We start from the raw sequence: 22,871 nt of genomic DNA, 5'->3' as shown, positions 1-22,871 counted from the left end.
CCATCTCTCCAGCCCAAGAGGAGTCTTTCTTGAGGTGACAGTTCTCAAACTTTAAATTGAGATGCTAAGCCAAGAAAATTACCTTTCGCTCAATCTTTTTTTTTTTTTTTTAATTTATGGGTGCCATCTTGTTTTTTAGTACCATAGTAATGGAATCCTTCCTTATAATGCTCTTTTCTGGTACTTTACTGACGTCTTACGGTCATCTGGAAGCTCAAGGCTAAGCAATGGAGTATGTTCTGCAGTTTCTATCTGTTATGCTTTGTGTCTGTTTGTCTCCCCAAAGCCTCATGCAATCATCGGGGTGGCTTCTAGAGTTTGTGATTAATTCGGGATCCAGTGAGGGGATTATGGGTGTGAATGCTACCCAGCCCTGCGGTGGTTAATCTCCATGCAATATGAGGAAGAGAGAGAGGCTGGCTCGCAGCCACAGCCGCTGCTCCACCCTTTGCTGTTGTCCACCGCCGTGAACTGCTGCCCTCTGCCATGTGCCACTCTGCCTTGATGCCTGCCAAGTATGGGCCGAAATCTCCACAAGCTCTGAGCTAAATAAACCTTTCCTTCTTTAATTTTGGGTGTTAGGTATTTTGTCCCAGCAACGAGAGAGAAGTAACTGAGATACCATCTCTGTACACATTAAGTTAATCAAGCCAGATTCTGGGAATCATCCCTGTGTCATGGGTTTTGGCTGTAGATTGCATGAATTTGAACTGGGAATCCACAATTTATTAGCTGTTTAACCTTCTACAGTTTACCTGCTCTTTGCTTCCATTCTTCACCCATGAAATGGCTTGTAGGATTGTTCTCAGCATTAAATGGTGTATTCTGTGTATTGCCTTAGAACAGCCTTGAATGGAGGAAGTGGTTAGTGACTGCTCAGTAGCTGGTCAGATCCATTACAGTTAGCTGTGATTTTTCCCTATCCCTGATTCTTTAAATCCAGTTGGTTAGAAAATTATGTGTATTCTCCCTTGAAAATATGTATTTTTAATTTACCCACTTTCCCCAGTTTCCATTGACATCATCTTGTAAGCTACACTCTTCCTTTGGATTCTTAACTCCTTCCTCTTGTCTCCAGTTCATTTTCTGTGTAAAAACCAAATGATCTTTTGGGGGTGCAAGTGAGTAATCATTAAAAATGTAAACATCACCTTACTGCTTCAAATTCTGACCTTGATTTATACTCTCTGTATATTTGGTTCCTGCCTTCTCTCTGAGTGGTGCTGTTGTCACTTCATCTCCAAACTTACCCATTCACCTGCTCCTCTGTGGATTACTGGCTGCCTCTCAGTGTTTGAGTAGCCGTCCTGCTACCCCTCAGGCCCTGTGTGTGACCTCCCTGTCCCAAGAAGGAGACTGTTCCCCTTTCCCAATCTCTCACCCTTATTGCTACATGTGTTAATTCCCCACAGCGCCTTCCCTAACCACCTCACCTAAATCCTGGTATCTACCGTAGGAGTCCCTTGATTGAGCAAGCTCTTCCTTTTACCAACCTGAAGCACCTCAAACCCATTAACCCTTACTGTTTCCTCTCTATTGGGAAACTATTTAATCTGTGATTATTAAGCACATAACGCTATGTAGAGTGCATGCTTTGTTTAGAAAGATAAATTTGACACATTATGAATGCTAGGTGGCTATAGAGCTATTTTAAGAAATTGCTATTTCAAAATTGTGCAAGCTAGATTTCTGATAGTGGTATTGAAGAACAAAGGCGTGAAGGAGCCCTTCTATGGGATGCATCTGCAGTAGGGATGGAGTTGTGATTGGCCCACTCACTTTTGTAGGTCATGGCTACTTCAAAGACTGCAGTAGAGGTCATCAGATTTTCTTTTTTGAAGAATGAAATTATTAGGTTGCTCATTGAAGCCTTCATGCCTGTCTCTCCAAAAGTGAATGATCAGTGGCTGGTCAGATGTGAGAAAAGAGGTTTCCTAATCAGTGGAAACCAGTGTGGTTTTGATAAGAACAGATACTACACTTGATCTTAGCCAAAAGGCCGAGAAGTGATCCTGGTGGTGTTTGAGTTCAGAGTAAAGAGGTAGAAGAATGACTTTCTGCCTGCTCCAGGAAATAGCTCTGGGCTTTCAAGGTTTTTTCCTTGTTACTTGTTTTTAACTAGTCTAGAGTAGGGAGATGTTCTTGGTTTTTCAATGTCCTTAGGCACCCAGGAAAGAGGTCTTGGGAATTTAGAATCAAGATACATTTTTCATTCAAATAAGAGACTGTTATGAATTATAAAGGACACTGGTACAGATGCTCCAATTTCGGACAATCAGCAAAAATGGGGTGCATGGCAGTTCTTTCTGTGCCCATTTGGCTGAATGGTGTTTTTGATTATGTAAAAATGGGGTTTTTATGGGCGAAAAGACTACTTTTTTTGTTGGTATTCTGTGACAGAACTCATACAGAAATATTTTTTGTTATGGACTAGATAGTGATTGTCTCATAGTAAAGATAAAATGAAAAATGAGTTTTCTATTTGACCTGTGCCACAATCAAGGAAACTTTTTGTTCTTCTTGCTGCCCTGGAGATATTCCTATGCATGTCTTATTTTTGCGGTTGCAATCAGGCAGTGATAATTTTCAATTCTGACTTTTTGTGTCAATTTTTATATCTCATTTTGAATGGTTATATAGCAATCTATTAAGAATTTATAATTTGTTAGTCATTCCCTTAATTGCGTTGTTTGTTTTATGATGTATGTTTGTCTAATGTATTTTTAACGATGTCTTTTGTTCTCATTTTGCAGGCAGAGACATTTGTTTGGGTTAACAATGCATCCGCACATTCCCAGAGCGTTGCCAAGGCCAAATATGAATTTTTATTTGGCAGATCTGAGGACAAAACTCCACATACCAGTAAGTATTTCCCAGCTCTTCTTCCCCTAGGGTAAAAAATAGTCAGCACTGCTGATTCCTGAGTGTTTTTTCTTCATGTGCATGACTTCCTTTCTCCCTCTGTACAGCCTGTTTGCACTCATCATTCATGAAAGCAATTTTCCCAAGATGTGGGATTTAGAAATATTGGATGTATTATAGCTGGTGCCCAGTGCCATCATGTTTTTATTTGAAAGCATTCTCTGTTTCTGACATATGACGCTTCAAGAATTCACTAATTTGCATAAAGTTTTCGTTTTCCACATTTCCCATTGTTGCTTCTGTCTACTACCTCATTATTGATACTCATTTTTTTATCTTTTATTTTAGTTTCTAAGATTTTTTTTGTCTCTTTGAGACAGGGCCTCTCCATGCAGTTCAGGCTGGCCTTGAGCTCGCTCTTTAGCCCAGACTGGTCTTGAGCTTGTGGTGATCCTCTTGTCTCTACTATCTGAGCTCTAAGATTATAGGCATGTGCCACCTCCAGCTAAGGTTCTCATTCTTAGCAACCAACATATGTTATGTATTTGCAGACAGTAAAATCCTAATCTGGAGGATTATCATAGCTTTTGTTCAAAAAGATATTGATTGGGACCAGGGACATAGCTCAGTGACATAAGCACCTCCCTGGCAAGTGCAAGGACCTGAGTTCAATCCCTGGTGCTGAAAAAAAAAAAAAAAAAAAAAAAAAGAAAGAAAAAAGAAAAAAAGATAGTGGTCTAATCTAGGGGTTGAATTCTAGTTTAATTCAAAACTGGTAAACTTACGATACAGTGAACTATGACCAGTATTATTCATAGTGATCTCAGTAACTATTTTATTAGATTACTTATTGTGTGGCAAGGAGAGCTTTATCCTCATTTTTCAGATGAGGAATCTGAAGTAGTTTCCTTACATGATCACCACTCATACAGCGAAATAGTGACTTTGTCACTTCTGTCTGTCCTCAGAGCGCACTGTGTCAACCTATTGAGGCAATATATTTTAAAGGCACTTTTCTAAAAGGAGCTACAAGATTAAAAATACAGTTTACAGAGTTTTAAAGCATGTGTCTGAGAGGCTGACAGTGAAGGAGGTGTCATCGTCGTTTCTTAGAATTTAGACAAAGAGGGACTTAGGGAGAGTTCTGAGCTGGGCTTTCTGAGTTTGACTTCTGTCCTTGTACTTTGCAAATTGCATGACCTTGTTGCCTGATTTCAGTTTTCTAGTTGATAAATTGGGGTCATTTCAGAATTGTTCTGAAGACTTGCAGGTCGATGTGTAAAGGCTCTCAGACTCAGGGTTCATGTATAACAAATGCTATTAAAGTGTGTGTTTCTCTTGTTCGTTAGGATGACGATCCTGAGGATGTCTCTTCAGTTTACATCCCTGACTTTTCTGTTCTGGGTGAGCAGGGAATTTGACCTAACGTGGTTGTTGTTCTGTTGAAAAAGCCAAGTAATAACAGCACTCGTCAGACTTGTGTATTCATCGGGATTATATGATAATCTCATAATACTTGGGAATGCCAAGACACTCATTTTTACCTAGCCATTTAATAATTCTTTTTCTCATAACATGAACATTTCTTACCTATATCAATAGTTGGAAGTCTAATTTTTTTTTTTTAGGACAATGTTTCAATTTGGAGGAGTCTGTGTTTTACACTGTATCTTGTTTTTACTGTCTAGTGTAGCCATTTATAGATGTTTGGCTTAAGGTAAAGACCTAAGTATTTTGAGCTAAATGTTATATTCACTATTTCTCAGACGGAAGATATTTATAGTCACCTTAAGACTGTTTACTATTCCTTGGCACAACTTTCACTTTGAATACTGGTTTGTTATTTTATGTTGACTAAGCTTTTTTTAAACTTTGGTATAGCAATTTTTTTTTTACTTAGCTTTATAGAGAATATGTCAAATGTCTGTAGTTCTGTGTTATTAGTGGACAAGTTTGGCTTTTTCTTACTCAACGATTTTGAGTAGTTTTTCCCATACAGTATTTCCATCTCAGAGATGTCATGCTGAGGCCAACCAATATGACGTCTTACACTTTCTGTTTCTTATTTGTTTTGATAAAAATGGTTCGTGGTGTTTGGCAGAAATGGCGGTATAAAGTTATTTTGCAAGTACGGCAGTATGAGTGCACTTGTAGAACATATATTTATTTGTTTGGCGAGAAATACTGAGTCTCTAATGGCACTGGTGTGGGAGAGGACTGGTCATTTTTAGTAGGAATGCTGATAACTTCACAGAGGAAGCTGAAGTTCAATTTGGCCTTGACTGGAAGTCCGAGTGAGTTTGTGGAGGGCACTTTAGGCTGAAGGAGTAGTGTATGGCAGATATTATGAATTATTTGGGGAACTGAGAGGAGATAGTATGGTTAGTTTGCAAACATTATGCATGAAGGAAGGGGTTACAAAGATTACCCTTTAGAGAGAAGCCCTATCATGTAGAGCCTTCTAAGGTAAAAGTTACATTGGTTCAGGTAGGTAGAGAGGAAATGACTCAAGTACTGCTTCAGACAGACCAGTGGAGAGAGAATAATCTTAAAATTGTGCAGGTGCAGCAACTCTTGCTTTTGGCAGGAGGCTAAGCTGTCACTTGATACTGCTTTTTGGAAATGACTCTTCACATTGTCACAATAAAAGGTGTGCATTTTTATCATTTTAAAGGTGTTCTTTGATGTTCTTTTGTACAGAACATCAGTTTGTCATCAAAATACTGCTCCAACCCAGAAGGCCACGGGAACAGTAGTAGAGATAATAAGATAGTCTTGTGTTAGAATTTGATGATAGACCTACTTCATCTAGCTTAGATTTTTAAAAACTGTGTTCAGCTGGCTAGGGTGATGCTCATTTGTTGTCCTAGTCCTTTGGGGAACCGAAGCAGGAGGGTCACAAGTTTAAACTCAGCAATTTAGCAACTTGATGAGACCTTGTCTCAAAAAAAGGTGGGGTAGGGGTGTGTTTAAATGAATACTGAAAGCTGTCCCCAGGCTGTTGTTTCTCTTTTGGATATTTCTTACTCTTGCAGTTTTCATACTCTTTCATGGACGGGAGGACTCTGTTAGAGAAGGGGAAATGTGTTGTCACTTTTGAATGGAACTGCAGAAATGTTCAGCAGGCAGCAGCTCAGGTACCCCAACCCAGTGGCGCAGTCAGGGCAGGTGAGGTTAGTTGGATTGAAATCTGCAGTGACATCTAAAGAGAATGTTGTAGCTGTCCAGGGAGACAAGGCTTCCTTTGCCTCTGAGCAGGAATTCAGCATAACTCGCAGTCAGAAGGTCCTAGAGAAAACAGTTCACAAGTATTTGCAAGCTGTTACTTAGTACAGAACTTCAGAGTCTGTGACCAGAGCTTAGGATAGTGACGGTAAACTTATGGCACTTGTGCCACTGTGAGCTGTTTATTGTCACTGAAAGCTCCAAAAGGTTCACCACCCATGGCCTGGGGGTTGGCTGGGTCCCCAGAGGATGTGTGATCAGGAGGAGGGATCCATTGGCTGGTAAGTAAGCTCTGCATTCTCATGATCTATTCATCGAAACAGTGAAAGCAAAGACCGACCCATGCTTCTCTAGTTTCTAGTCCTTGTTATTTTAGGGCCAGTAGCCCAGCCATTGGGACATTTTCTAGGGCAGGAGCAACAGTAATTGTGAAGAGGCTGTGTGTGGGCTAAAGGGACTGTGTGCCCCAGAAGTGGTCCTGGGACGTTAGTGAGGAGACAGCAAGGTAAAAGGAAGTTGTATCCAGGGCTGGAGTGTGGCAGGAGGAGGACGTGGTCTGTGGGGACTCAGCCATGTTGGATCAGGGCCACGATAATTTAGTTCTATAGTACAACTACTACATACTGTAGTGTGTACTCAGACCATCTACATTTAGATATTTCATGTATAACCGTGGTCTTTTGTGATTGGCTTTTTTTCACTTAGTACAATGATTTCATTATACTGTAGCATGTGCCACTACTTTTTTTGGGTCAGGTGGGTGGAATAGCGTTCCATGACATGGACAGGCTTTGCTTCGTTCATCCCTTCAACACTTCTTGTATATTTGGGTTGCTGCACTACGTGGCTGTTGTTTAGTGTTGTGAATAATGGTATTAATATTTCTGCGCAGCTTTTGGGGGATATATGATTTGATTCCTCTTTGAGTACCTAGAGGTAGAACTGCTGAGGCACTTGGTGATTCTATATTACACTTTTTGAGGAACTTCTAGATTATTTTCCACAATTGTGGGACCATTTACATTCCTATCACCAGTGTAGAAGGGTTCTGGTTTCTCCATATTGTCTTGTTTACAGTCTTTTTTTTTTCTTTTTTTTAAAACTATAATCATCCTTGTGGAAGTGGAGTGCTATCTCATTGTGGGGTTTTTTGGTGCGTGTTTCCTCAGTGCCTAATGATCTAGGCCATCCCTTAATGTGCTTATTGACTTATTGTATATTTGCCTTTGGAGAAGTATATATTGAGATCTCTTGCTTGCTTGCCTGATTGATTTAAGTACGGAGATTGGACCCAGAGCCTTCACATAAGCTGCATCCACACTTTATTTATTTATTATGTTGAGATAGGGTCTTGCTAAGTCACTAGTTGCCCAGGGTGAGCTTATAGTTACCATTTTCTTGCCTTAGCCTCCCAGAGAGATGGGATTACAGATGTGTACTTGTCTGTTTTTAAAATTGGTTTGTCTTTTTGTGATTGAGTTGTAGGAGTTCCTTGTATATTCTATATCTGCATCATTTATTACGTACATGGTTGCACAGTGTTTTATTCTCACGTATGCTTGTTTTTTCACTTTCTTGCTAGTATCGTTTGTAGCACTTAAAAAATTTTTGATACTAAATTTCTCTACGTTCTTTGTTGCTATGTGCTGGGGTGTGGGGAGGAACCATTGCTCAGCACAAGGTCCAGATTTATTCCCACATTTTCTTCCGAGTTTCATAGTTCTCTTATGGTAAGTCTGTGATCCCTTTTGAGCTCTGTGTTGCTTATGTTCAGAGGAAGATGCTGTAATTGCTGGTGATAAAATCAGTAGTAGAGTACCCCACCGATTTGGGTGTCTCTTTTCCATGCAAATAATTTTTGGAGAGCAATATGCAAAAACAAAGCAAGAAAGCACCCCCCCCAAAAAAAAAAGATAAAAACGAAAAGAAAAAAAACAGAAACAAAAACAAAAACACAGCTGGCATTGTGGGTTAACACCACTTAGGCCGGTACTCTGATCTTTGGTAATCTGAGAGCTGCAGGATCCAGGCAAGTTGAGAGTCTTTGTGTTAGGCAAAATGTATAGACAACCACAGATACCCAGAGGAGCAAACATTCAATCCACTAACTTTAAGATCTTCTGTTGACCTGTTTTCTTCCTCCACCACAGATACAAGATGGTTTCTAATTTTATGGCTGGTCCTGTAGTAAATCTATCTCTGGCACACTGTATTTACTTTGTTTTTCCCTTTCCAGCTCCGGGATGCCTTCCTACTCATTTCCATATGGAAAGCAGAAAGCTGATTTTGTAGTAAAATGATGTACAGTCATGTGTTAGGATTGTTCACTATTCCTTGTCCCTTCTTAAGCTGACCAGATAGTAGTCATTCCTTACCACAGACCCTGTTTGATAGGCAAGTAGTCTTTAGTGGTCTTGGCTTGGCAGAAGTCCAGTAAATGATTGCAAGCTTTGGCTGAGGTGTTTGGTATAAAGTCAGTGCTTCTATCTCCTCCCACCCGGGCCCACGTATCAGCAGAATGTGTTGTGCACGTCGCTAGCCTCAGCCGTCCAATTGGCACGGCTTGCCTTTCATCTCCTGAGATAACGAGGCACTGCTGCAGAATCCAGTCTGGAGGGAATGCTGGGAAGCTTTCATCCTGTTGCCTGCTTAGTCTGTTATTTTTATTTTGTCTGAGAGATCCCATTTCTTGCAGGCTGGTAAATGTTTTATTATTGTATTTATTTTTGTTGTGCTTGTGGTTTAAACCTAGGGCCTCATACGGATCAAGTAAGTATTCTATGACTTAGCTATGTATTTGTAACACAGCTATTGAGAAGCTGAGGAGTTGGAGACAATAGCACGCACCTGGAGTCCTGCTACTGGGGAGGCTGCACCGAAGACTAGCTAAAGTGAGGAGTGTGGGGCCAGTTGGGTAGGAAGGGAGTGAGGCTGAGAGGCAGGCTTTGACTTCATTGAAGGGGGGTTCAGACCAAGTTGGAAACACTACTGGCGTCTCACATGTCAGATACACCGGAGAGCTTTTCTCTCCAGAAAATTGCTGCACCAGATTTAATTGAGGTCAAGTTTTTTTTTGTTTTTTTTTTTACTTATTATCATTTGTGATTCATTTAAAGGCCTTTCCTGCTCACGTGTTTTATACTGAAGGGCTCTTATTTTTAAATGACTTATAGAACCCTTTGGGTGCTGTGGGAAACTTGCGTCCTTAATGTGTCACACAATCACTGAATAACATTTTTTATCATCAGGTGTATGAACTGTTTTTGCAAAGTATACTTATAGCAGTGTCTCCTTAGGCTGTTTATTCTGTAAACTAATCTTAAGTTTTTGTTTTATCTTAGCAAGGTGGTATCTTGTTTTATTTGTAAAGCAGAATCTATACACTGGTGTCTTTCACTCATGCCTTATTTGACTCAGCCAGTGTTTCATTAAAACTTTGAGCAGACTTTTAAATGTTGGGAGGTTTCATATACAAACCCAGACATCACAGTGCTGTTGAAGATTGGAGACTGTGACACTGAGTCACACTGCCACCGTGCTTTAGCACGCAGGTGCTCAGCCACCACCCCGCTGCGTGCACGCCTACCTTACTTTGGGACCCGTGCATTGTTCCTCCTGAAGCCTGCAGGCAGTGTGTGAGATGGCAATTTTGCTTTTGTTGTTTAGTGTGATTTGCATGATGTCACTCTTCGCCACCAAGTCCCATCTAGAGTAGACTTAACCACGAAGCCAATGCCAGAGACCTCAAGGGCTCTGAGGGTGCTGTCGATTTGTTTCTTCTTTTACTTGATGAACTTCTCTGTCCCCTTCAAGTGTTCACGCATCAGGACTCACATTCCTGCATCTATGCCTGTCAGCTTTTAACCCGGAGGGGCCAGAGATGCTAGGCACCTGGAGCGTGTGAGGTCGGGCTGCACCGTGAAGAGTTTTCTCATAGCCACATGACTGTGGATGTGCTGTTCAGCATTCCTGTGGGCTTGGAAAAATATGTTTCTAGGGGCCTGGGAGATGGCTCAGTGGAATAAGCACTTCCTTGGCAAGCGCAAGGGTCTGAGTTCAATCCCCGGTTCCGCCAAAAATTAAAAAAAAAAGAAAAAAAAAGAAAAATATGTTTCTAATTAACTGAGCTTAAGATAGACTATATTTGCACAGTTTTGGACATGAGTTTAAATATCAGTGAGTTTTCTAGGATTATAACTGACATATCTAGGAAAGATTATACTTTGGTTTTTGGCTTTGGAAATTTATTGAAAATTGTCCATCCTTTCAAGATATACTGTCGAAGGCAGCATATGGGCTGTTGAGTTACCAACTCAACACACCTGTTAGCAGTTTTCACACTGGTCTTGTTTTCTGGGTAATTCTACTTTCAGGTACAATCAAGTGCCCGACTAATCTGGTCATTTATACTTAGGACATTATATTGTTTCTCACTTTCTGTTTGAGAGTTAAATGATTTATGAATTTTATACCAGGGTATAAAGGCACACTGGCAAATATTTGTTTAGAGAAAAGGCAGTTTTGCTCAAACAGTTGAGGATTTTCTTTTACGGTAATAACTTGTTTTGGTTTTTATTTTTTATTAGTATGTGTTTGCCTTATATCACGCTTACATTGTTTATGCGTAGTTGGTACATGGACAAAAACCATCTCAATCCTTTTTCAGTCGCCTCTTTTTCCCTTCCTTCTGTCTCTGGAAGTAGAGAGGTGCGCCTTTCTCATATACTGGAGGTGTTGTAGTCAGGGTTTGCAAGAGAAACAATTTTTTTTTTTTTTTTTTTGGCGGAACCGGGGATTGAATTCAGGCTCTTGCGCTTGACAGGAAAGCGCTTATTCCACTGAGCCATCTCCCCGGCCCCAAGAGAAACAATTTAATACTGAACATACAATTTATAGGATGATGATAGTGATGGTGACGATGATTGGTACCAGGAATTGAACTCAGGACCTTGCACTTGCCAAGCAAACTATGAACTATGTCCCCTGGCCCTATAGGATTATTCTATGATAGTTACCCAAAGAGTCAAGTACAAAAGGGTGTAGGAAATCTGTCCACACACTAAATGCTCAAAGAACCCAACTGAGGGTCTGGATACCATATCAGTGTCCTGCATAAGTCCAGCTGAAGACCTAGAGCCCATGGCAGTGCCCCCCATGAGTGCAATTGGAGGCCCTGAGTGATGTCTCAGGCAAATCTATTTCAAGGCTTTGTGCTGGGAAGGCCCAAAGCGGAGTGGTGAAAGCTAGAAAATCTGTGCCAGTGGGATGAAGGGTCTGTGCCAGCAGGCTGAGGGATCTGCACTGGAGCCAGGATGTGATGCTTAAGGTAAGGACCAGGGCTCCCTCAAAGTAAACTGTAGCCATTCTCAGTGACACAAGATCCGGAGCTTCCCTAAGGATGAGAACAGCTGAACTCATCTCAGGAAAGCTGGTGCAACAAGCTCCTTGGGGAGACCCAGCAGCCCTCTTCCTCTGTGGGTCTCGCTTTTTTACACTGCAGGCAACCCACCCCAGCCCCATGCTGGTGCAGTTCAGCTCGTGTTACAAGGTGCCCACTAGTTGTCAACCCACCACAGGGATCAAGAGAATTGTTTTTCTTTTTTCTTTTTCTTCTTTTGTATTTTTTTAGGGAGGGTTCTACAGGGTGTTCAGGGTCTCACTACTAGATTGAACTCGTAGTGATCTGTCCGTTTACAGCCTCCCAAGAACTGAGATTATAGGTGGGCACCACCATGCCCAGTCTCATTTGCCAGCTCAGCCTGATCCGGGGGCGAGGCCAGCACTGCAGGCCCGGGGCTCCAATCCCTGGCCCCTGCGCCTGTGCCTTCTTGCTGGTGCTTTAATCTACTGAGCTATTTGGCCGGCCCTTGAGAATTGCTTTTCAAAAACCACAGTTCTAAATAGCAATGTGCATGACATTGACCAGTTTCCCAAGTGATTGTGAAAGAACACTTCTAAGAAGTGCTGATTTTGTTCTCTAGGAATTTCGGGCTGCTCCATGGACCTTTTCCCTTTGCAGCACCCCTAGAAAGTGATACTCTTTGTATTGTGTCCAGCAGTGAATGAGGCAGCTGCTGCAGGCCGCAGGTGGCCCTTACTGGGGATTCTGGCTGTTCCAGTTCTGCGCTGCCCTACCTGGCAAGCAGAGGAGCCTCTTACAGCTTGGATGTCTGTCATGCTTGGGAACAAGTGAGGCTCTGGGGCCTGGGGATATAGTTCAGTGGTGCAGTGCCTGCCTGGCAAGCACAAGGTCCTGGGTTCAAGTCCCAGTTACCTCCCCCAAGAACCAGGTTATTAAAAGTCTCTCCAGTAATTCTGATTCCAGTGTGTGACCCAGAAATCTAGCACCTGAATGAATGCTTCAGGTGCTATAGGTCCAGGAAGTTTTTGAGTGGCACTCGGAATGGCCCTGCTCAGAAGGGTGAGCACAGTAACTGTGATGTGTGAAGGAGAGCACATGAAGGTCAGGCCCATGATGAAGGCCTCAAACGAGGTGCAGCTTTCTGAGATAAAACAAACATTGTGCACCTGTGTGATTTTTTTTTTTTCTCAAGTGAAGTGGCTGCAATCCTTGCCTTTTAAATTGCAGAGCAAACACTGCTGGGAGAAGCTAGAGCCTAAGCTCAAGAAGAGATCCCACAGCTCATTTTGCCCTAGTTTCAATCCCAAGCAATTATATCCTCAGAAGCTGGGTACATTCACAGATCAGCCACAGAGCCACTGTGTATTCTTTGAAAAGCATGAAGAAAGAGACAGTTGCTAAAAAGGTTGAGAGGCAAAAAGCCCCTCTACTTTTAGAATGAAGAATTAAGGCAATTGTAGAGACTGAGTTGGAGGGTCATCTTCTGACACATTTAAGAGGATGGTTAGAGGTATTGCGGAGGGCTGAGGGCTGTAAATCAGGGCTCCATTGCTTTCATAGCATGTCCAAGGCCCTGAGTTTGATCCCTACCAAAAGTTTTGGAGAAGGGAGGCCTGTCCAGGTCTGAACCGGCCCTAGCGACTCAAGGCTGAATGGTGGGCAACAGACGAATGGTGGGAAACAGACCAGGTAGCGTATTTTCCAGGTCGAAGGAGCCCAGGGGCCTAGGTGGAGGGAGGACTTGGAGGCCTGAGGAAGCCTGATAGGCTGTTCTGTGATACTACTGGAAAAATCACACATTGGGAACATTGTTTGCATGCTGTAAGTGGGTGTTACTGAAACACAGTTGAGAAAATGCTGATGTGCTGGAGGTGGGCCCTGGGGAAAGTATCAGCAGTGTTTTTGATTATGTGAGGCGTCAACTGCCAGAAACATGCACTAGACAAATGAAGGCTGCCCGAAGATGTTTACTTTAGTTGCTAAGCCGTGGAGGGCAGAGGAAGCATCCAGTGTTAGTATGAGGTCTGGTCAGGGTAACAAGCAGGATGATTCTAACACAGCATGACTTCTGCTGGGGAGGAAGTGAGACACAGGAGCTTTCGCAGGTTATGGAAGGTGAGCCTTAGGCAGGAGGGAAGGTTTCCTGGAAGAGGAAACTACCTGCGCAGAATTTTGGAGGTGGAGTGACTACAGGGAAGAAAGGTGTTTTCACAGTGCAGAAGCACTCATAAAGCTGTGGTACTGGGCAGATCAAGGGTGTCGACAGTGGAGTAATGAGACATTCGTGGGTTGGGAGGGACCAGGTTATCAGTGGACTTCTATGCCATGCTAAGGCATACTAAAGACTTGTGTTTCATTTACTCAAAATAGTAGATAGGTTCTTCATATTAGTCTTTAGGAAATTAGTGTGAAGGCAGAGAGGGCGGCTGCTTGTCAGGAAGGATGCGCATGTGTGAGGGCCCTCCCCCACGTTATCAACATGGTCATCTTTCTCTTCCCTGAAAGAAATCTAGGTAGATAATTCAGAGCTTGTCTGTTGGCGCCACAACATCGGATGGCCCTGGCTACTGTGGGCTAGCTGGGCTGTCATGCTGAGCGGTTTCCCATCTTCTGATGTGGTTGCTTGAGTCCTAGCCACAGCACGAGAGCAGGAAGGAGGCAGAGAAGAATTAGAAGGGAGAAGGGCCATACAGCAGGTGCAGCTTACAGATACCTTGGCGGGCTTGCTGTAGAGCACTTCTGGTCATGTTCACTGTCTGTTTGTGGGGCCATAAATGACACTGGCTGTAAGGGGCATCAGAAAGTCCTGGATGGCCGTGTGCCCGAGTTAATGACTGAGAAGGAGAAATGCACAATGGGCTGAATAAACTACCTGCACCCATACTAGAGAGTGCTGTTGGTGTGCGAGGGGCCCACGAAGGAGCCTTGAGCTGAGGAGTGGAGTTAGGGGAGAAAAAATACTGCAGCTGTTCTGTGGTGCTGAGATTCCTAACGGGATGTCAGAAGAAAGGAGGGGAGAGGTGTTGAGGGGAGGTTTTGCCTTGCCCACGTTTTCTTTAAATATTGACCCATTCATCCATCTGCACACACTTAGAGGTGTATCCATATATTTTTCTATTGTGAATCATAGTGCAAAATCATGGGGGTGCAGATGTTTCTTCAACATACTGATTTTCTGTGCTATGTATTCAGAAGTAGAATTTTTGGCTAATATGGTAGCAGTCCTATTTTTAGGTTTTTAGGAACTTTTACACTATTTTCAATAAAGGCTGTATTGATGTATATTCTAAGCAACAGTGTACAAGGTGAAATACATTCTGGAAAATTTCCCTTGCTTTAGGGCCAGTGAGATAGCTCAGCTCACTAAACGCCTCCTTAGGCAGCCGCAGAAACCAGGATTCAATCCCCTGCACCACAGGCCATGCTGGCCCCACCCCCTGGGCACACTGAGCCAGCCAGTAAGACAGCATGGTGGCACATGCCTGTAATCCCAGACAGGAGGATCTCAATGTTTCTGAGCTGCACAGTGAGACCCTGGGCCAAATATAAATAATAATAATAATAATAATAATAATTAATAATAATAAAGTTCCCTTGCTTTACAGAGGCTTTTTAGTCTGATGCAGTCCTATTTGTCTTTGATCTTTTTGTGCCTGTGTTTTTGGTGTCATGTAAATATTCATTGTCCACATTGATCTCAGACACAAGCTTCCCTTTTGTGCCTATTTTACAGTTTTAGGCCCTACATTTAAGTGTTTAATACATTTGTTTAGGTTATGTGGTTTAGGTTAAGCTATACGTTTTTTAAAAATGACAAGCTGATGGTTCAGATCACACAGGGGAGATGATTGCTTCTTACCTAAGGATCTCTAGCAGGGCAGTCCATATATGAAGGTGCCTGCTGCTGCCTTTTGTCATCGTGAAAGGAGAGTGCATCTTGCAAGCTAAAATTTTAGCTATATTCACTGCTAAGTGAATGTGTTTTATGGGGATAGTTTGGAGATACTTAGGACAGTGGCCATCAAGAAATGGCTTCAAATCTGTGCTGACGCATTAAGGTCCCAGATGTCACTGATTGCCACCTTCCTTAAATTTTAGCTTCAGGACTGTGGTGAGGATGAAGTGGCAGGTCAGGGCTCATGTGGCCCTGGTCACGCTGGGCACTGGAACGTGGTCTTCATTCCTGTTTGGCTAATCCTAGGCCTAGAAGTATAGTGAATTCACAGGCACAAATGATTCTCAGGAGCGGAACTTGATGCCATTCTAATTTAATTCCACACATCTGATGGAAGATTTCTAGGATTTCTTTCAAACAATACTTTTTTCTCCCTAAAACTTTAGAAATTTTTAAAAATTAATCTTATTGAGAAAAATAGCAATGAGACAGTTTCAAAACAGGTTAGTAGGACCGTTACAATGATTAACACATTGCATATTGTCTTCGTAGTAGTTATTCATAGTACAAGATGCAGACATGATATCCTGTGCAAACACTATTACTACAGATCTTTCTTCTCACTGAATTAAGAGAAAGTAGCTGTATAGCTATCCTATTTTGTATATACAGATACAAAATGGTCCTTATTTGTATCCCCTTTTTTGGTTTAGTTTTGTCAGAGATGGGTATTCCATTGCCATTTAAATATTGTAGGTATGGGAATTCAGCAAAATGATCCAATATAGCCCAGTAGTCCATACTAATAGTGGGTTATCCCTAGAAACATTTAGAAAGCCATTTTATTGTTGCCACTGAGCACTTTGAATAGTTAGACAACACTTCCCCCTGGTGGGCTGAGGCTGGGACACCCGTTAGTAGCAGCTCTGGCGCTATTTGATTTTCCTGCTGGCAGTTTTCTTTCAGGTGTAGAGGTCAGTTAATATGCGTTTGTTCTTCCAGCTTAGTTTAATCCGGTGGCTTATCCAAAAAGCCAGTCATGTACAGATATGCTCTGTTATGCCTTAATCTCATTATGATATCATGCAAAGAAATTTCATGCAAAGCCACTAAATTTTAAAATGTAGGAATGTTAAATGAACTACCTTCTCAGATGGACATTTTGGCAAGTTTCTGGGAATAATGATATTTAAGTATAACAGTCATAAAAGTAATATATAAAAGTTGGTCTGTTGATTTTTTTTGTATATAAATTCTACAAAAATTTCTTTAATTATTTTTTAAATTTCTGAAGAAATCAGTGCAATGAAATGTGTAGTAATTGAAAGATTATTCTGTACATGCCCAAATCGACTGGTTGGCTGCAAATTTTCAGTTAGCTTTTGTTTTACTGTATGTTCCATTATCACGTATGCTAATAAATGTGTATTTTTCTTAATTTTGGGAGTTCAATTCTGAGTTCTTTGTTTCATTGTAATAATGCTGGCTAATGGTTTGTGTGTATATATCTATATTTGCGTACATCTACACCAGCACATCTATACATACATCACTGAGACAGGAACATAAAAAGTGCAAATACTCTCTCAGGAAAGCAGAGGTAGACATTGTATTTTCCATTTTATCAAAGTAAACAGAAACAAATATTTTTACACATAGTGTAGGATGCCCTCTGCTAGGAAGCTTTTATTTTGGTTCCTCTTCAGACTTCCGAAGGAGGTTCTGGTGCATCGTCCTCAATGAGGCCATTGAGACTGACTCTCACTGAAAACCTCAGGCCACCCAGCAAGTGACTCATAACACTGGCTGCCAATTCAAGGGTGACCTCAGAGGCTGTCTCTCCACCCTATTCTGCAGCCTGACAAGGGGTCAGCAAGGTGCCCTTCTACCCCCGGGACCAGCCTACTAACTTCATTTGAACTTGGGCTGTGCTTTCGATGTTATTAATCAGTCGTATGATAACGAATAAACCCTTCAACCTTTCTGACTCCACTTTTTTTTTGGTTGGTCGGTTTTTCTAGAGTTGGGTTTTCGTTATGTAGTTCAGGCCAGTCTTGGACTCACTGTGTAGTTCAGACTGACTTTGAAATCTTGCCTGAGCCTTTCAAATGTTGGGATGACAGGCATGCTCCACTTTTCATTTTTACTTTTTTAAATCTTTAAACCAAAGTCGTTGCGCCTCCTGAGGGCTGGGAATGAGGACATAGTGGTATGATCAGTGTTCTCCACTAACCCCCCTCCTTTTATCTGCGGTACGTATTGGCCCTCTGTGTCAGATACCATTTCAAGGCACAGTTTTTTCTGCTCAAAAACAGTTTAACTTTTGACTTTGACTTGCTTGGTCCTATCTAGTTGGTTGATTCAGTGTGGATATTTACACAACACAGTAGCTCCCGAAATTTTTCCTTTGGAACAGAAAGGAAGTATAGCCTGAGGCACCGGGTTATTTGATACGAATTCTTTTCCATTGGTAGCATTTGATTGCTCGCATAGTTTTGATGGGTAAAACAGAGCCCTAGCAAATGGGTTGGGTTGGCTCAAGGCAAAGCCCGAGTGTCTTGGGAAAAAGCAGTTTAGTGTATTTGCTCCTTTGATGATGGAGCAATTTGCTCCTGTTAAGGGCTGTTTCCTTATCTTTTTTTTTTTTAATTTATTTTTTAATTTGTGTATTTGGTACCTGGTCTCACTATGCAGTCTGTACTCACAGTGATCCTCCTTTTCTCAGCCCCCCAGTGCTGGGATTACAGATGTGCGCCACTATACCGAAACTGTTCAGTGGCTCACTGTTCCTCAGGGTGGGGCTGGCGCAGGATGTGGGACCAGGGATCGAATCCTTGTGCCTGTACCTGCCTGGGCAGGCACTTACTCACTGAGCCATCTCGCCAGCTCTCATTTCCTTATCTTTGGAACTACTGTCCTGGTGAACTTGGAGTTACTCTTGGTTAAATGAACAGAATTAAAGAAGATACAGTCCTTGGTTTAAATTTGTGCCTGAAAGAAAAATGGCTGTAGACTTTTTTTTCCAATGGCAGATTTTCCAGAATTTCTTGGGAGTCGATGTTTGTATAGTTTTGGTTCATATGTTTAGACTGTTGTTGTTAAAAGGTTGGACAAAATTATTTTTTTAAATTTAATATTTCTACAAATATTTACTAAATATTTGCTATGTATGCAACACTGATACATAGCATTACTTACAAGGAGGTAATGAATTTGTAAGGAGCACAGTGTCCGTTCTAGGCACCATTAAGTACAAGATCACATGTAATTTAGTGCCAAGGCACAGGCACGGATTTCATGGACAGATGACCAAGGCCAGGCTGAGATCCTGCAGAGGCAGACAGGTGCTTTCATGAGGAGACAGACTGGGATGAGGATTGCCGCAGAATCTGGCCATGTGGTTGACAGAGATGAATGTAAGAAGGAGCGGACCAGGAGGGCAGCGCGCGGGGGCAGGTCAGCGGCTCCTGTGAGGGCTGCTCATTTGCTCTCTGCGTGGAAGGATGGGAATTTATTTTAAAATGGATGGAATCGATAGGAAGAATCTGCTGTCCGAGGCTGAGGTGCAAATGATTTTAAAATGTCAGAGAGGATGGTAGAATGATGACCAGGCGGAGAGGTGGGTAGCATATGCCCCTGGCGGGCGGGGGATGTAGCTCAGTAGAGTGCCCGCTTAGCAGGCGTGCAGCCTTGGGTTCCATCCCTGGCGAAAACAAAAACTAAAAGATCACACAATATGTTTACTACCAAGGCTAAAAAGGTGGCAATTTAAAGTGTACATTTTGAGAAACTTAATCTCTTGTTTTTGGTGGGGCTGCCACTGTACCTTAGACTGCCTTGGAAGTTAGTAATTTATTTATGTTTTTCTTTAACTCACTGAGACTAACATTCCTATATGTCAGTCCTGCTGATTGGTAATTGGTTGTTTGTGACATTCTGTGTTTGTGTTGCCTATTATTAATTCTGTATTCACCAGTTTATCTGTATTCAACAGTGTGCTTATAGTTTTCTACAGATGGTTTGTTTTTAACCATTTCATGGTGAATACTTAAATTTAGGTTTTTGTTTTATTATTTGACTGCTGTTGTATTCCTTGGGTATGTTACTCTGTTAGAATTATTTTAGGAAACCATTATTTGCTTATAGCTTTGAATTGTTTTGTTTTTTAATGTGTTTGGTTCAGGGTCATACTGTGCAGTTCAGACTCATAGTGATCCTTCTGTCTCAGCCTCCCCAGTGCTGGGATTACAGGTGTGCACCACCACACCTGGTCTCGGTGGCCAGCTCAGCGCCCCCAGGGGTGGGCTGGCGAGGCATGTGATGCTGACGTTCGAACCCTGGCTGGTCCCTGTGCTTGCCTAAGCAGGCACTTAGTCCACTGAGCAGTCTCTCTGGCCTTTCTGAATTTTGTTTGACGTGGATTTTGCAACCAGCTGCTCATGCTAGTTTTCTTAGCTTGGGTTGTTGTTTTAGGCTACAATACCCCCCTCTGTTGTTGAGAGGCCCAGAAGTAAGAGGACGTGTGCTGTCCGTAGACGGCCCATGGCTGTGCCGCCCACACGTACAGTGGTGTTCTCTTTGCCGTCAGTGCTGTTGCCCTAAGGACTAATAGCAAATGGAAAGGGGTTGTTGTTATTTTTCCTCTTCACATGCAGCTATTTGCTTGTAACTATAAGTTTCCACTTTATCCTTCATTTATTATCTTTGATACTATCCAATTCGAATATAATAGTTATATGAAAAATAAGGCAAGGAAAAAGAAGGTTCATTTTTTTGAGTTCATACTATGTGCATTTGAGGAAGTATTACACTGAACCCCATTAATATGTATAATTAATTCATGTTCATAAAATACAATGAAATAATTATAGTGCATTTAAAAATACTGCTGCATCTATTTACTTATTTATTTATGTATTCATTTATTTGCTGTGTATTCATTTATTTGCTATTGGAAGTTGAACTCATAACCTCGTGCTTGCCAGGCAGGCATTGTGATGTTGAGCTGTGTCCCTGGCCCTGCCACATCCTTTAATACCTTGAAATTTCTCTGAATGCCTGCAAACAAAATGGAAATGTATTAGGCAGTTGAAATGCTGAGAGCTATTTGGCAACCATCTGAGACACTTTTTTATTTTCCATGAGTCCCATAAAAGTGCATTATACATGTTATGTAGCTATATATTTATTTATTTTTAATCAGAAAAAGCACGAAGCTTTCTCAAAAGGCGTTTTTTAGGGATCCACTTCTCAGAGACCTGAGTACCAGGAAAATCAGTTTAAGAATTATGTTTTCATAATTCTACAAAAATGTTTACTATGAAGTCTTCTAAATAGTTCAATTACTGAATGTATGTAATCTTTATTCTTTTTTAATGACATATCTCATATTGGAAAGACCAGAAGGATTAATGTATACTTTTAGGCTTCTTCTTCTTCTTCTTCTTCTTCTTTTTTTTTTTTCATTTTGAGAATGTATTTACTGTAAACAGGCTACTTGCTCTAATCTGTTTGTGAAAAATGATTGTTTTATGTTCATATATCCATGGATTATCCAGTATGTTAAAAGCATCGTTCTGATAAATGAACCTTTTAGCTTCAGAACACAATGGTGGTTGTCTAGGGCATAGAAAATGAGATAAAAATTAAGTAGAGAAGACAAGCATAAAAATCAAAGCGCTCACAGAAAAGTACAGGCAGTGTGTGTTTTAGAATTAAAGGAGGAGCGGCCACCGTGAATGGAGTGAGGTGTGGCAGGCTTAGTGTGGGCTGAGAGTTGATTTTGGGGAGAGAAAATAGAGGCACATAGCTGGAGAAGAGGGAGTAACTTTATGAGCTCAATCTGAGGGGGGTGATCATGGGGTTCATGGGGACCCTGAGTTGGCCAGTGGAGAGGCAACATTGGGGAGCCTCCAGCAGGATGGGTTCTTCAGCTTGGCTATACTTCTAACTGTAGCTGCTTAGCCTTTGTAGATCTCTCTTTCTTTTTCACTTCCTCTCTCTGATAAAACGAGTATCTCCTCAGGATCTCTTTCATTGTGTATGGTGTGAGTTACATTTAAAAAGAAAAATACAATATACAGTGCTGTCAAGATGGTAGTATGGGACTAAGTAGAGAGTCAGTGGCCAGATTGCGAAAGGTTTCCAGGGCCAAGATATGTTAGGGGCTGGCAAAGGACAGCATTTGGGCTAAATCCTAGCCCCGTCTTCTTTGTAGGTGGTGTTTTAGTTTACTGGGCTGCAGCTGGTGTTCATTTACTGTGCTCTCTGGCTGTTTCTGTTACAATGGCAGAGTTGTGTATTTGTGTAGAGACTTTGTGACTCACAAACTGTTATCTGGTCCTTTATAGAGAAAGTTTGCTCAGTTAGAGAATTAGAACTTTAATATAATTACTGTGGCAATCAATTTAAAACTGCTGGTTTATTTTATCCTGAGGAAAGGGAGACAAACATTGGACAGTAGTGACACTTATGTGTTGGACAGTAGTGACAGTTATGCGTCAGAACCGTCTTTTAGGTTTGGAGGTGGAGCTCGGTGGTGGAGTGAGTGGTCAGTGTGCACATGGCCCTGGATTCCATACCTCCCCCTAAAGCCCTGAAAAACAAAAGAGAAGCCCCCTCCAAAAATAAACCCCAACAAACAAAAAGAAGCGTTGTGTTACGAGGCTTAATCTAACAAAATCGCTTTGAGCGCTTTGGAGGATTTAGGCCAACGTGGAGGAAGGCAGGCTAGTTGAGGCCAGTCGATAATTTCCAAAGCCAACCCTTTTCTTCTAGAGAAAGATGATAATAGGCATGTCAGTGCCTGAGACATTAAAAACAGTGATAGTCTGGAGACTACATACAGGGAGACGGGACAACTCTGAAGTGTGACAGCAAAATGACAGGGGATATTAACGATTGCACCTGACACAGGAATTCTCTCCCAGGAGGCAGAATTTTCAGGGATGGTATCATTATGGATTTGACCCCGTGAATGTATGACATGGAAGGAAAATATGCCCTACAGCAGGTGTTACATCTGCTTCTCTGGACAGACCCTCTTGCAGAGGATTTGGGAGCAGGGATGGAGGTCAGAGCCTAGTTGTCCCCAACCCACTAGGACCCCAGGAAGTGGGACTCTTTCCTCAGTCCAGATTCCCCTCTTCCACAGAGTGATACAGTAGGTTGGCCTGGCGAGGCCCTGGGGCATGTAACAACAGAGCTTCTGCTGGCCATGACTCGTCCAGTGCCTGCTCAAGACGCACAGGGCCGTGAACCCAAAGCTCTCTTGAGCATACGGGCTCAGGTCAGTCCTGCGTGCAAAGCACAGACTCTACTTCCCTGCCGCTCCTAACATGAAACTCCTGTCCCTTCTAGGTGGCTCTTCTTTGCAAAGAGAACTGACTGTGTGTAACTACCATTTACTTTATATATTTTTGTGTGTGTCCCATTGCCAAGGCAGATGGGAATGTAGCTGTGAGACCTTTAGCTCACTCGGCAGGAAATCTTTTGTATTTTGCTCTCTGTATTCTTGTAGTTAAAACA

At 42.0% G+C, this 22,871-nt stretch overlaps 1 protein-coding gene and 1 pseudogene across 1 annotated transcript in view; one reads left to right on the top strand and one right to left on the bottom strand.

Moving 5' to 3' along the window:
* Psd3 (pleckstrin and Sec7 domain containing 3) overlaps positions 1-22,871 on the top strand; it is a 563,673-nt gene that overhangs the window by 197,037 nt on the left and 343,765 nt on the right. The window contains exon 5 of the mRNA XM_023714618.1: positions 2,754-2,862. Coding sequence (XP_023570386.1) covers positions 2,754-2,862 — 109 coding nt within the window. The remainder of the gene's footprint in view (positions 1-2,753; positions 2,863-22,871) is intronic.
* LOC111816637 lies at positions 1,903-2,011 on the bottom strand (annotated as a pseudogene).

This window comes from Octodon degus, unplaced genomic scaffold, assembly GCF_000260255.1.
Source record: "Octodon degus isolate 3935 unplaced genomic scaffold, OctDeg1.0 scaffold00036, whole genome shotgun sequence".
In the NCBI taxonomy this organism is placed as follows: domain Eukaryota; kingdom Metazoa; phylum Chordata; class Mammalia; order Rodentia; family Octodontidae; genus Octodon; species Octodon degus.
This window is presented reverse-complemented; position numbering and strand designations above follow the sequence as displayed.